The 15,317-nt window shown below is 49.7% G+C and overlaps 1 protein-coding gene across 2 annotated transcripts in view; it reads right to left on the reverse strand.

Moving 5' to 3' along the window:
• The window catches only part of TOX2 (TOX high mobility group box family member 2), a 128,292-nt gene extending 117,839 nt beyond the window's left edge, over nt 1-10,453 (reverse strand). For both annotated transcript variants that reach the window (XM_026503538.4, XM_057312513.1), the window contains exon 1: nt 10,355-10,453. In XM_026503538.4, the coding sequence (XP_026359323.3) occupies nt 10,355-10,453 (99 nt within the window). The remainder of the gene's footprint in view (nt 1-10,354) is intronic.
• Between the last annotated feature and the right edge of the window lie 4,864 nt (nt 10,454-15,317).

Raw genomic sequence — 15,317 nt, forward strand, 5'->3', positions numbered from 1 at the left:
CTTAATGTAGGTAGCACCCCTGGGGCACTCAGTAAATATTTGCAAAATAAATGAGCAACAAAAGGCCCAGGGTCCATATTCCACATTATCAAGTTCAGTTCAAGTCAAAACAGCAAAATGGAACAATAAAATTTATGCATGAGATTGACCCTGGGTGATACTACTGAGTTAGATTCATTTCCAACAAGTTTCTAAATCATTCCTGCAAATTAGGCCCAACTTCGAGATAAGCACGTTTTAATTAGCTGTAATATGAAGGCATTCTATTACCAAGTGATGTTTGAAGTTGAAAACCAAGGCAGAAGGCCCAGCTGGGAATCCCCTGGCCCCTAGAAGAGCCAATGCATTAACAGTAAAACCAAGGGGAAGCGACCCCCTCTTCCATCCCTGAAGAGGCTGGGAGCCCCACGTGGCACCACAGAGGCTGCAGAAGAGACGAGCACACTCTGAACGCCAGCTCAGCCAACCAGCTTCTCTGCTGCCTTTTGTAACATGACCTCTTTGGACCTCAGTTTTCTCACCTACAAAATGGAGACACGTGTGCCTGGTACAGTTCTTACGAAGGCTTAATGAGATGATATGAGAATGAGCCTAAGATGGGTAAATGCACAGCAAATACATTTGTGCTTATTTCTACCCCACTTTTCTCCACAAAATAGCACGAAATTTAAAAATAAAAATCAGTGAGAGGGGACTTTTTGTTCAAGATGACAGACATACACTTTTTGCCTCTCCCCTCTTCTAAACAACACTAGAATGCCCCCCCAAAAGATACACAACAAAACAAACACATACATATATATTCATAATTCAGATAGATAGATGGATTAAAATAGATTAACTCCAAAAAAGCCCCCATAAAAACACAAGAAAGGACTGGGGATCAGAAACACCAAGACTGCTGGGAAGTAAGCAGTCAGACTGACAAAGAAGCCTATCAGCTCCAAGGCACCAGCACACCAACATGAGACCTCTGGAAAAGCTATTATCCTAACTGAACCCCAGGACATCCCCAAAGAGGGGCAGCAGGAAGCCCGGGGCCAGGCATGTGACTAGACATTTGTGTGGTGGCCTACAGACCTTGGAGAAGCTGACTGTTGGATCTGCCTTCAGGCTAAAGCCAGGGAGAAGAACTCCAATTAAATGAGAGATGTGCCTCAGAGACTGCCCCCCGTGGGGAGGCATGACAGGAAAAACAAAGTGCACCAGTGCCCTTGGGTAACTGCTGGTCTACATGAGAAACAGATGCCCCAACCTCAAGTGAGCTTGTCCCAAGCACTAAGAGAAGTTACCCGCTTCGAGTGTCCACCCACAAACCATACCCAGGGCACCCAAAATCAACAGCCACGTTGCTTAGCCACAGAATTGTGGATCTCACAGGCATTGAGGAAACTCACAACTACAGAGCAGATCAGTCTAGACCTCTGTTTACAAGTAAATGTCAGTCAAGAATCACCAGGCATTTGTATAAAATATCAGCATAAAAAGGGGCCTAATGTGAACAGAAGAACTAATCACCAAGAAAACAGAGTTAATGCAGGAAACAGATGATAACTTTTTAACTGTATTATAATCCTCAAAAGGACTCCATTAGAAAAAAAGGAATGGGATACCCTGATGTAAAATCAATCAAGAAATACTACAAAATTCTGGGAAATGAAAAGTGACAATAAAATTACTGGACATGAACTGAAGAATGGTTATGACTAGAAGTACCCCCACCCAACTCCCCTTAGGGGTTAGCCTTGGGGAATGGGGCTGAGAGGGCAGTAGGGAGAGGAAATGAGAATGAGTGGCCCCCACCCCCATTTTCCTTTATAGCCTACTATATTTCTGTGTATCTTACAAGGAATAAAAACAAATTTAAAAAAAAAGATGGCGGGACTCAAGATAAATTGAAAATGACAGAAGAGTGAAATGAAATTAGAAGTTAACAAGCAAAAGACATGTGTGATATCCTATGTTATAGGTACAAAGGACCCACTCATTTACCTCCAAGCTTCCGGGGAGCCACTGAAGACAATGGGAATAGGACAGCCATGGATCATGGCCAACACTGAGGCAGGGACCAGGTAAAGAGCCTCTTGTTGAAGCTGTGACAGGACTCCAACCCAAGGAGAAAGCCATGGTCCCCTGACCAGAGCTAACTCCCTTAGGCACAATCCAGAAGCTTCTCAGAAATCAGTGTGGAGTCCTCCCCACCACACAAGAATGTGCATGACATCTCAAGTAAGAGAATTCCTTGGGCCCCAGAAAATTCCGTTAATTATCATTTTTCTTCACTCCGACCTAAGAAGCAATTATCCTGCAGCTCTCACTCCCATCACGAGATAAGGATGAATCCTCAGCAAGTGACTCAAAGTCTCTAAAAATCATCAACATGCTGGCCCTTGACTTCCAGGGAACCAAAAGGAAGAGGAGTTTTCTCCCTAAGATGCATCTCCCTCAGACAGGCACTATGGTGATCCCCTTTCTATGCATTTATCCCCAGCTGCTGGGAATGTCATAGCTGTACCCCTGCACGAGGAACCTCTCTGCCACAGGGAGCTACCTGGGACAAGGAGATGCCCTGATGCCAATGACTGGATATTGCGAGAACCAAGAGGCACAAGCAGCTCCCTTGCCCCAGTTTGGGACAACGCTGAAGAACCATCCCAGATCAGTGACCAGGTTCCAGGCCAGCTTCTCCCTCTGCCCAGTCCTGCTTCCCTTACTCCCTTACAGGTATACTTCATGAGAAGTTCCCCCAAATAAACCTTCCACAGGCTACTCTCCACCTCAGGGTCTGTTTCCAAGGCAGCCAATGTAAGACTCTGTCCAAGACGAAGGAGACTCTCCCTATAACCTATGGGGGCTTGAAGAACTCGGGGGTCTCTGGGATATCTGACAGTGTCTGAGCCAAGGCTACAGGGCACAGGCCAGCAATACATCCCCCTTGTCCTAAGCCAAGGTGGGAAAACCTTCCCACATCCCAGTCTATAGCCATGTTCTCCTAAGTATACTTCCCATGCCAGCAATATCAGCATCGCTTGTTAGCACTGCACCTTTTCAGCCCTTCCCTAGACCTACTACTGAGTCAGAACGTCTGAGAGGGCACCCAGCGATCTGTGTTTCAACTACCCTCCAGGTGATTCTGAAGGTTGAAAAGCAGAGAATCCCTGACTACTAGGTGAAATCAAACACAAGACATTAAACTTTTCCATCAGCAGAAGACCAAGAGACAGCTGCTGACAAGAGTCTGAGCCAGCAACATGAAACATCCCATACTCTGTTCCACACCTCTGGCTCCGACGCACTCCTCTACTTACAACCCAACCAGCTGGGATGTGACACTCTTTACAACAATCTCTGCTGGTGTCCCAGCTCCCCTGTAGGCAGGCCTCCCTGCCTTAGGCTGATAGAATCCCCAAACCACCCTCCAGGCCCCCTTTGCAGTGGCTCTTCCCTCTGCCTAGGACATGCTTCCAGGAATTCTACATGCCCCCACATAGCCCGCCCACCATTTCCTTTAAGACTCTGCCTGTGAGGCCTTCCTACACCCCTGGCACTGCCCCAGACAATTCTATATTTAATTATGACTCCGCATTTGGAGCCACGTTACAGATCCACACAGCCTTTCAGCTAACAAAGAGAAGTTTCCCGTTGAGTGGTTGAGGCTTCCGGACAAGGCTGGGTCCCCTGGCACACAGTAGGCACTCAATAAAAACCTACTGAACATCTGAGAAGCCCAGCGGTAAATGGGTAATTACATATTGAAAAACCACCATCTTGTTGCTCATTCTAGCAGGCACCAGAAGTTTGCGGTTCTACAGGAGCAAGTTGAAGCTTCAGGATAATTGATCAAAATTTATTATCCCGTGTTATACGGCATGTTTTCACTAAGAGATAAAATTACAATTTACCACGACTCATTAAGTTAATAATTACTTACCATATGCTTTTATTGCTGCTCCCAAACCACACTGAAAAATCACTGTGCAGGATTCCGGTCCATGTAAATAGGATGACTGCCAACCACGTGGATAAAGAATTTACTGACAGGGAGACGCAGGACTAAAATATCGAACTGAAAGTCCAAGCTCTAAAGCTCCACCCCTCTCATCCCCGTGACTCTCTAGGTTCCCTGCACCACATTTTCTAGGTCAGTGGTTCTGAAACCGGCTCACTTTTCTTCCCCCGGGGGATACCTGGCAAAGTCTGGAGGCGTTTTCGGCTGTCATGACCAGGCAGGAGGCTCTACTGGCACCTAATCAATAGAGGCCAGGGAAGCAGCTACACACCTTATAATGTACAGGACAGCCCCCCCAAAACAAGGAATTATCAGGTCCGAAGTGTCAACTGTGCTGAGGCTGGGAAACACTGTTCTAGGTCAAACGGGACTTCCATAAATGTTTCTTTAATCTGAACTTCATAGCAACAGTATGAGGAAGGCATTACTGTCCCCTTGTACAGATGAGAAAACTGAGACGTGGAGTGGTTAAATGATGTGCACAAGGTCACCAGACCTCTCCAGCGAATGGCGCAGCTGCAATTGGAACCAGTCTTCTCTGCCTGATAAACCCAACTCTCCTCCCACACAGATTCAAGAAGGAATCAGAAGCCAAGGAAGTGAGCAGCTCTTTGTTAATTCTTTAGGCTGAATGGTCCAACTAGAGACTGCTTCAAACCGGATACAGGAAAAATCAGATCCAGAGACCAAGGCATGGAAACACCTGATGTTAGGAGGACCCTTCCCATGCAGCAGCTAGGACAGTCAGTCCTCCAGCATCCAGGGCTGAAACCCGTTCCTCCAGCATTGTAACTTTCAATTGTGCAGCTCTTTATGAATAGAAATGAAAGCATTTCCTGCTGGGGCCACATGCTATATATGCACGATTTCCAACCTCAAGGCAAACCCCATGGGGGAGGTGTTCCTGTACCCATTTTGCAGATGAGGAGACAGAAGCGCAGGGAAGTTAAATAATTTGCCTGTGCTGATGATGGTGAAGGCAGCATTCAAACCCAGTTCTGCCACGTTCCAGAACTTACACTGCCTTCCTATCTTGAGACTAGTTCTAGGAAATCAGAGAGGCAAAATAGCTGGTCCTATGGAATCACACAGGGCTGGCAGTCCTGCAGGAGTTTCCTTTGCTATATGCACAAACTCAGCTGCTCTTCCAGGCTTCCTGGCTGCTCTCTGTGCTGGGCTCTGTCCTCTGGGCCTACTTGGGTAAGCTCCTCTAGGAATATCAGGTCAGCCAAGAGACTCTTGGCCCCTGCTCCACCCTGGGTGTGATGTGCTCACTAAAATCTTCTTCTTTTTTTTTTTTTTTAAGATTTTATTTATTTATTTGACAGAGAGAGACAGCCAGCAAGAGAAGGAACACAGGCAGGGGGAGTGGGAGAGGAAGAAGCAGGCTCCTAGCACGGGAGCCTGATGTGGGGCTCGATTCCAGAGCACCGGGATCACGCCCTGAGCCGAAGGTAGATGCTCAACGACTGTGCCACCCAGGCGCCCCTCACTAAAATCTTCTAAGAGCCAAAGAGATGCTAAGTTCCTCAAGCTACAGAGGAAAACTGGCGAGCCCTGAATTCATTCATGCATTCATTCAGCGAATATTTATTGAGCACCTATGTACCAGGCCAGCTCTGGGAATACAAAAGTAAAGGTAGACACAGTGGTTCCTGCCCTCTGAAGCATATGAGGGCGCATCTCCTCTAAAAGTATCATCCTCATCCCTCCTGGGTGCACTACACTTCACAATTACAAGGGACATGCCCAGGCTTCATTCATTATATCGCCACACCACAGCTCCACATCTCACTAGACTGATGTTCACTGATTCGTTTTCCCTTTGCCAAGAGGGAAACAGAGGCCCAGAGAATGGCACTATCATGCTCAAGGTCACCTAGCAGACTGCGGGCAGCAGTGCCAGGCCAGGGCTGTGGCTCTTGACACTCATATGGTACAGAAGTTTGGCCGACAGGACCCTTCAGGACAGACTAGGGGAGGAGTTATGGAAAACACATTTAGACGGAAAGTATTCACATCCTCCAGAGTCCCCAGGACCAGCCATCTCAGCTCACCTGGCCCACAGGTCCCACCCGCAGTTACCTGTGCCCCTGCACAAAGAAGCAGTGGGGACCTCACCCACCAGAAAGGCTAAGCAGGCCTTATAAATCTCAAGTACAGGTGAGGTGGGGACAGCAACTCCCACTTCTTGGATTTTCGTCCCAGGGAGACTCCAATCGCTCACTAGCCGAGCTTGTGTTGATCCCGTCAAGACGCGAGACGCTGTGCCCAGAGCTGCATGGGTAGGGAGTTGCATCACTTACCCACGCACATGCTTCCTGAGTAGTTCTGGGTCAGGCACTGTGCCAGGTGCTGGGAGCCCACAGAAACCCGTACACAAACAACCAAACCACTGCTACACGAAGTGTGGTTGCTGGACTGCTGGCAGCATCACCCGGGAGCTCACTAGACATGCAAATTCTCACAAAAAGACTTGTATAAAAATGTTCACAGCGGCTTTATTTATAATGGCCCCAACCTGGAAACAAACCCAACATCCATTGGGAGGTGAACAGATAAACCAATTGAGCTATATTCATACGATGTAATTTTACTTAGCAATAAACCACAACTCTGGATAGACACAACACAGATGAATCTTGATGCTATGGTGAGCAAAATGAAACCAGATGCAAAGATGTATATGCTGCATATGAAATTCTAGAACTCAAGTATACTTAGCACACTGAAACTGAACTTAAAGCAAGCATTGGTAATAGAAATCAGATAAGTCGTTTCCTGTAGAGGCGGGGATGGAGACCGTGGGCTGGAAAGGAGCATGAGGGAACTTTCTGGGGTATGGAAAATGAGCAAAATCTGGATTGGGATGGTGGTTACACAGGTGTTTATATTTGTCAAAACTCATGGAACTGTGTACTTGAAATTTGCATTTTATTTTATGTCAATCATATCTCAGTAAAAAATGACCTACAAATCATTTGCCCTAGATCACAAAGCCACAATTGGAGATTTGAACCCATGTTTGCCCGATTCCAATAGCCAGTTTACACTAGCCTGCCATAGTTGAGTGGGGGGCCCCCAGGCAATGCCCTGAGCCTGGTAAAGTGCCTTGCCAAAGTCAGAATGAAGGGACTCCATAGATACCCATGGAAGAGTGTCACAATCTCCCCCTAACCCCTAAACCATGACAGAGACTTGAGGGGTGGGCACATAAGTGTCAAGCTGGGAGTCAAGAAACTTGGGTTCAGGCCTCAACTCTGCTCTCCACACACTATGTAACCTATAAGTATACTACTCTGTGACTCAGTTTCCCCTTCTGTGAAGCAAGGAAGAAGGAGAAGATCAGTGGTTCCCAGTATGGGGCCACAGATCCTGGGAGCCACAGGGCCACAAGCTCCTATGCTCACTAGGCACGTTATTACATGAAATGAGTAATGTGTCTGCCTCATATCTGGTAAGCTATTTTTCAAATGCATGTTAATATTATTGTAATTAATAAAATAACATCTATTTCAAAGCAAAAATGAAACCACAGCAGCTTTTGCCATTACGTATTTTCTCAAACAAAAGATACCAAAAGAGCAGCCACTGCTCATGACTTTGGTTTAAAGTGGCTGGAATTTCTGTGTAGAGCATCACTAAGGGGACAGTCACCAAGGGAACAGTCGCCAAGGGCCCTTCAGGGTCAACTGTCCCATAGTCGCCCGGCATCACTTGGGTAAATGCTTGCCCTTGTGTTTCTTAGGCCTAGGTCTCTGTGGGGGCAAGCCTCTTGTGTGGACTGCAAGGACCGAGCCCCTAGTGTGCAGGCTGTGCCCTGGTTCTGCAGCCCAATTTACAGGCCCCAAGTTTGGTCATGGCTGCACCTTGGGCCTCAGTTTCCCCTCCAGTTCTGATAGTGATCAGCTGTAAGACTGGAGCCCGGGCACTTCCCTCCCCAGTCCCTCACCATCAGACCCTGGTTACAATGTGCCCTACCTCCCAACCACCAGCACTAAAGATGACTGCCCACTTGGGATCTGCTACCAATAAGCATCTGACCCACCCCAGCTGAGCCAAGTGACTTTCCCTTCCTCATTCTGCCACAAGCCTGAAGATTGAGAAGCAGGTCTCACATCCAAGTGCAAGGTCAGACCTTTCTCTCACCTACCTTGGTGGACCAGCTGCCACCCTCCTCCACTTGGACACACCCTGGGCTCTGGGCCAGGGGTCCTAGATCACAGACAGAAAGAGAATCACCAGCTTCTCATTCCCTGAGTGGTTCTCTCCCTGGCCGGGTTTCACCCTAGTTCTTGGTGCTGAGTCAGAGCTTTACAGAGCATCAGAATAAAACAGGGGCCTCAGCTGAGTGCCCCCCACCAGAAGGCCCACATGTGGGACCACCCCACTCTGGCAGGGTTTACAGAAACACCACCCGCAAAAGGAGCACTCTGGGCTAAAGGCCACCCACCCACCGACCCAGGCTTTGAGGCACAAATTCCAGATCCCCATGCCCCCCCCCCAAACCAGAGGCTGGAACCTTGCCAACTTAATATTTTAAAATATAAAGCCAAGGGCAGAAGACAGTCCAGCTGCCCCCGCACCCAACAGTCGTCTTCTGCTCTCTCAAGACTCCACTTGCTACTTTTAATCAATATTCCCTCCATCAGACTGGAAATAGCCTGAGAACCGGCCTCCTCTTCAGGACACCATCCCCCTCTTCAGCTTCTAACTTTGCCGGTCACAGGACAAAGATAATTACACCCACCCGCTGTGAGACCTCACTTGCTGCCCACCTCGTCCCCCACACCGCCCAGGCTCTACTGGCCCAGGATCCCACTCCTCCACTCGGGGGAAACTGTGGAGGGCTTTGCCCTGCGACCCTAGAAGCCGCTCCCCAGGGCCTGAAGACGCACTCAGCGAGGCCCAGCCCCTAGGCCCTGCGTTCCGCGAGGGGACGCCCCCTTCCCGCAGCATCCACACAGCAAGGGGCTCGCGTAAAGCCGGTGGGTGGGTGAGGTTGAGACCCCGGAGGGCCGCCCATCCAACCACCCGACGCGCACTCACCACGCAGCTCCACGGAGCCCGCGCGTCTGCGCCAGGGCCGCGGGGAAACCCACGCGCGCCGTTCAATCCGGGCTCCGAGTGACGAAAAGCCGCGCTGGGCTCCGGCCGGCCCAAGACCGACGCGCCTACCGCCGGACGCACCCACCATCTGGCTTGCTAACTAAGTTTGAAAGTTCCCTCCCCAGCGAGGGAAGAGACGCGGACTGCGCAGCTGCACCTAAGCGTCCCGTCCCGTGGGGAGCGGGGTCGGACGCCCCTGTTCGGGGTGCCGGGCACGCGACTCTTCCATCCGGAGGACTCGCCGGGGCAGCGCAGCGGGGACCTGGCTGGGGGCGGCGATGTTGGAAAAGGCCGGGGGGTAGGGGGTGTCCCTCTCTGCAGCCCCAGCCTGGAGGGACGCCCGCTCACCGTTCCCGGGAGGGAACAGGCCTCGATTGGCCATTGCCAACTCGGAATCTCAGGCCCCGCCGGGCAATTAGTGAACGGCCAATTAGTGCGCTTGGGCGCCGGGAAGTTAAAGCCCCGACGCGCGAGTTGGTGACCGGGGTGAGGGCCGGGACGGCGCGGAGGCTGGGCGTGACCGTGTGTGGCTGTGTGACCGCCAGGCGACTAGTGTGTCTCAGGTTCACCGTACATGGGTGGCTGTGCGTGACAGTGTGAGCCCGTGTGTGAGTGTGAGCGTGTGACTGTCGGAGCAACTTCTTTGTGTGACTGTCCCCTGCTGTGACTGGGTGTGACAGGCGATGGGGGCATGTAACCGAGTGTGTGGCATCGTACTGTGTGAATGGGTGACTCGTATGTGGCAATGTGACAGTGTACGTGGGCGAGTGACTGCATGTCATTGTGTATAAATGACTGTTAGGGTGACTTCTGTGGGACGGTAAAACAGTGTAAGTAGGTGCTTGGCTGCCTATGTGTGGCAGTGGGTCACTGTGTGTCAGCCTGCGAATGAATGTGAGGCTGTCAGGGGGACGTGGGCGAGCGTGTCACTGTGCCATCGTGTGAGCGACTGTCGAGGTGACTTCTGCCTGTGAACGGAATAACTCAGGGCATGAGGGTAACGGCGAGGGTCTCTATGTGAGTGGCATGTGCCCGTCGGCGGGGCTGATGCGTGCGGGTCCCCGCGCACTGGCACCGCCGGCACCTCCCCCCGTGGGTCTCCGAGAGTGCCCGGTCCCGAGCCGCCGGGTGACTCCTGCCCCGCACTCCAGCCCGGGACGCTCCCGCCGCGGCGCGGGGTCCGAAGGCGCGGGCAGGCCGCGCCCGCCTCGGCGCCCACCCCCGGCCCCCGCCTACCTTGCCGCAGTGGTAATAGTCCAGGTGCGCCAGGCCGGCCGGCTCGGCCCCGGGCCGCGCGCCCACCGCGGGCGCCGAGGGGTACAGGCGGACGTCCATGGCGGGCGCGGCGGCGGCGGCGGCGGCGGCTCCCGCGGGCAGTGCCTGGGCGGGCGGCGGGTGGGAGCCAGTGTGCGAGCGGGTGTGCGAGCGCGGGGGGCGGGCCGGGGGCGGGGCCCGGCGGAGCGCCCCGCCCCCGCCCCGCCCCGCCCGCGCGCGCTATTGTTCCGGCCTCGGGCGCCGCGGAGGGCCGGGGACCCGGGCCCAGGGGAGGGGGCCCCTCCTTCGGGGCGGGTCGCCGCCGGGTCCCTCGCCGGGCTCTGCACCCCGGGGGTCCGGGAGGGGCGCGCGCCTGTCCAGACGGCCCTTTCCCGTCCCGCCTTCCCCACCAAGGGTGAGGGGAGGGAGCAGCCCATTTGACACCCCTCCCCAGAAGTGGGACACGGCCCACCCTGAATATTTAGGAAGCGGGGGCGGGAGAGGAAGGCTGTGACAAGAACACTTTCGAAGATGGGTGCTGCCTTGCCCGGGGGAGCACGGCCCAGCCCCTGCGGCTGATCTTAGGAGGCCCTCCCTCCTTGTCCCACTGATCCGAATCACTGTGAGAGGGGCTCTGGGAGTTGCTGAGCTTAAACTCTCACTTTACGTATGAGGAAACTGAGGCAAGGGCAGTCACTTCAGTAATGAAGCTCCAAGTGAGTGGGCCCACTGCCCCCAGAGGATCCAGGTCTGAGACAACCGGGAGAAGGCAGAGGACTCTGCCCCCTTTAATGATAGGGAGAGGGTGGGCCATAGAAATGTCCTAGAAACTGAAGTTTTGAGGGTCCAGAATCTACCCCCCAACCCCTACCCCAAGTTCCCCTGGAGACAGAGAAGAATGGAAATGGAATGGTTCCCATGGTGGAGCAGAAAGGTGACTGAAGCAGGCTCCTTCTCCCACAGAAAAAAGCCCCCTAACTCCTCACATAACCTGCCGCAGCTGGCCTGTTGCTCCTCCCCTTCTCATCCAAGAATTGTAGAATTGTCTACACTAGCAGTCTCCACTCCCTCACCCCTACTGACTGCTATACCACTGCCCTCTGGTTCCTGGCTCTGGCACACTGGGATGGCTGGCTGGGAAGTGCCAGGAGGCCAGGAGGCCTGGGTCAGAATGGGATTGTTGGATGGCAGCTGGACATGGGATGCTATCTGGAGAAAAGGGAGTGAGCCTGTTGGCCACACAGGAGCCAGCTTGGAACTTAGCTCCCAACTGCTACTTGAGCTTTGTTCGTCCTGACTGTGAGCTATGACCCACTGTTTGTGACCATAAAGATCCACTAATACAAGACTGGTGTGGGAAACAGGCTTTCGCTAAAGGTTTGGGAACGACAGAGGGAAATTACTGCTCAGAAAGGAAAGAACTTCCAAATAAATTTCATCAGTCATTGTTTCTAGAAATACACTGCCATATCTCATCAGAAGGAATTTCCCATTGGCCCCTCTACTTTTTTTTTCCATCTGGACATCCAGCTGACCCAACACTATATATTGAAAAGATCACCTTTCCCCCCACTTCTCTGCAGTGTTAACTTTGTTATAAACCAAGTCATCCATATGTGTATGGATTGTTTCTGAATTCTCAAGTCTGTCCCATTAGCCTATTTTTCTCTCCTTGTGCCATTATCATACTGTCTGAATTTCTGTAGCTTTATAATAAGTGCCCCCACAGAATAGGTCTACACACTTTTATCCTCAGGACTGTCTTGGCTATTCTTGACATTTGAACTTCAACCTGACATTTTTAATTCCGCTTTTCTGTTTACACACACGCACACACACACACACACACACACACACACAATCCTGCTGGGATTTTGATTGCTATATTGCTATCACATTGAATCTTTAGATCAATTTGGATAAAATTGACATTTTCAGTATTAAGTTTTGCTATCCATAAACATGGTATGTCCCTTCACTTGTTTAAATTTTTTCATTTTAAAGTTCTCTCAGCAGTGTTTTATACTTTTCTTTCTTTTGTTAAGATTTATTTATTTATGTATTTATTTATGTATTTATTTATTTATTTATTTATGGAGGGCAGAGGGAAGGGGCAGAGGGAGAGGGAGAGAGAGAACCTCAAGTAGACTCCCCACTGAGCACGGAGCCTGATGTAGGGCTCGATCTCAGGACCTTGAGATCATGACCTGAGCTGAAATCAAGAGCTGGATGGTTAACGGATTCAGCCACCCACACGCCTCACACTTTTTTTTTTTTTTTTAGTTTCTATGTAGAGCCTTTGCACATCTTTTATTAGATTTAGTCCTGAATGTTTTATATCTTTGATGCTATTATAAATGGTTTCTTTATATGGCTTTTTATTTTTCTGTTTGTTTTAAGTACAGTGCAGCAGTCTTAAAACAAGTCAACAAATTCCCTCACTCTTCCATGGAGTGGAATCTAACAACTTTCCCCTATAAAAGGGATGGGTTTGGTGAATGGTTTTTAACAAATATAATATGGCAGAAATGACACATGGCTTCTGAGTCTAGGTCATGAAAGTCGATACAACTTCTGCCTGGCTCCCTCTCTTGGGTCTTTGGAACCCAAAGCCACTATGTAAGAAGTCCAAGCTGTTGTGCTTTAAAGAAGTCTGAAGTAACCTATACATAGAATCCATAGGCAAAGACCCTGAAACTAAAAGAGTAAGATGACTCACCAGCCCCCAGTTGGATCAGCCCCCAACTGTTCCAGTTCCATCTACTATTTGACTACAACCACATGAAAAACCCTGGGAAAACACAGCTTATCCCTTCCTGAATCCAAAATGTACAGAAACCATGAGAGATAATAAAACACTATTGTGATTTTAAGCCATGAGGTTTTGGGGTGATTTGTTACTTGGCAATATAGATGTGGAACATATATAGATTTTTGTATAATGCCCTTGTATTCAGCAACATTGCCCAAACTCACTCATTCTAACCATTTATCTTTAGATTCTTTAGCTTTTTAAAAAATATACCATATTCTATCTCATCTGCAAAAATGAAAGTTCTATTTTTCTTTGTCAATCCCTATACGTTTTATTTCTTTTTCTTGCCTTATTGCACTAGCTAGTACTACCAGTGCAATGTTGGAAAGAAGTAATAATAGCAGGCATCCTTGTCTCATTCCTGATCTCAGAAGGAAAGCTATCAGCATTTCACCATTAATTATAGTGCTTGTTATAGTTTTTTGTTTGTTTAATTTCATTATGTTGTTTTGTTACTTTTTGTAGATAACTCTGCTATGGGCTGGGGAGGTCAAATTTCACAGCAATCCTGTACATCAGGAAATAAGACTGCTGTGGTCATTTTGCAGATGAGAAGAATAAGGCCCAGAGAGGAATGCTCAACATCACAGTCTTAATAGCAGGACTAATTGGCAGTACATAGGCCTAGAAATCCCACCTGGAGCACTTCCGCTTCCCTTACTTCCACAGTCCTGGTCCCACTATATGTATAACAACAGCCACCACAGTATGGAGGCCCATGTGCAATGGGTCAGCTGCAGGCAGCCATTTGGCTTCTCTAAGCGTCTGCCAGCAGCAGCAATATCAACACCGTCCTTTGTCCACTCCCTTCCCTAAGGAGAGGGTGGGCACCAAGGAGGTCTCTGGGAAGGCCAGCAAGGAGCCCAGCAAGGAAGCCGTGCAGACCCAAAGCTTGGACTTGCCCTTTCATGTTGGCAGTTGACCAGATAGGAAGTTGATGACTCAGTTTCCCCAAAGAAATATCCAGTCTCATTTGCTGTCCTCAGGATAAGAATAGGGCTTGACCCTTCCTCTCTTTCTCTTGATTCCATACAGAATCTGTGAGAGGGGAGACTCAGGTCTCAGCCAGTGACCAGCTGGTTCAAGACAGCTTTGTCATGCCCTGCCTTCAGCAACCTGGTTTGGGGACCCAGAATATCTTCCTGTACATCTTCCTGTTCTCACCTTCTAGTATCATAAACAGCTGAGATATCAGAATATAGATATGTTTTAATATGTTTTACTACTTAGATATGTCAAGGCAATATCTATGACAATTGCCGTTGAAAAGACAGTTTGTTACTCACAGCTCCCAAGAGAAGGAGGCACATCACGCGATGGAGGTGGGATGGGGTGGGGCACACAGGGAATCATATGCATTGCTCAGAGGCAGAGGGAGAGGGGAGAAGTGTGAGCAAAAGCATTTACTATGGTTTCCCATGGAAAAGAATAGGCAAGATAGGGTAAGCAGATTGAGGATTGGCTAGTTCAAATAATTTCAGCAGTCTCCAGGCCTAGGGACTGACCTTAATTGTCTGGTACCCAGCCCTGGGTGATGAGGGCAAGTGGACAGTGGCCTGGAGTGTGAGAGCTAGGTAAAGGAGGTGGTTGCTGGTATGGGCTCCAGATTGGTTGGTTTACATTTGAAAAGCACATGCACAGAAGAGCTGTTTACTATCTCTAGGAATTGGCTAACTCTAGAAGGGGCAGTCCGTCCAGGGTCTGCAAGGCCCCAGATATCAAAGCATCAAATACAGAAAGGACATAGTTAATACAAGACATGTCCACTCATCCCCAGGATCCCAGAGAGAAATCAGTCCTACTCCAACTATGGTCCCTTTACCTGAGGAATGTCCTGGCTTTAAATCAAAATGGCCAACTCTCTAAAAACACCTGTGGCCAAGGAGCTGAATCCCAATTGTGGAAGTCTTTAGGTCTCATCATTAATATTCTGTCTCAGTCTTCTTATGGGTACTTGGTAGAATTATACTTCCCCTCCCCTTGAAGTTAGTTATGACAGTGTGACTTGCATTAGCCAAGGGAACATAAATAGAAATGTTTGTCACTTCCCGCCAAGAAGTTAAAGGATCTGGGCATAATTGACTCTATTCTCTTTTCTGTCATCATAAAAACCCTAACAAATCCCAACTC

Source organism: Ursus arctos, unplaced genomic scaffold (assembly GCF_023065955.2).
Source record: "Ursus arctos isolate Adak ecotype North America unplaced genomic scaffold, UrsArc2.0 scaffold_16, whole genome shotgun sequence".
In the NCBI taxonomy this organism is placed as follows: domain Eukaryota; kingdom Metazoa; phylum Chordata; class Mammalia; order Carnivora; family Ursidae; genus Ursus; species Ursus arctos.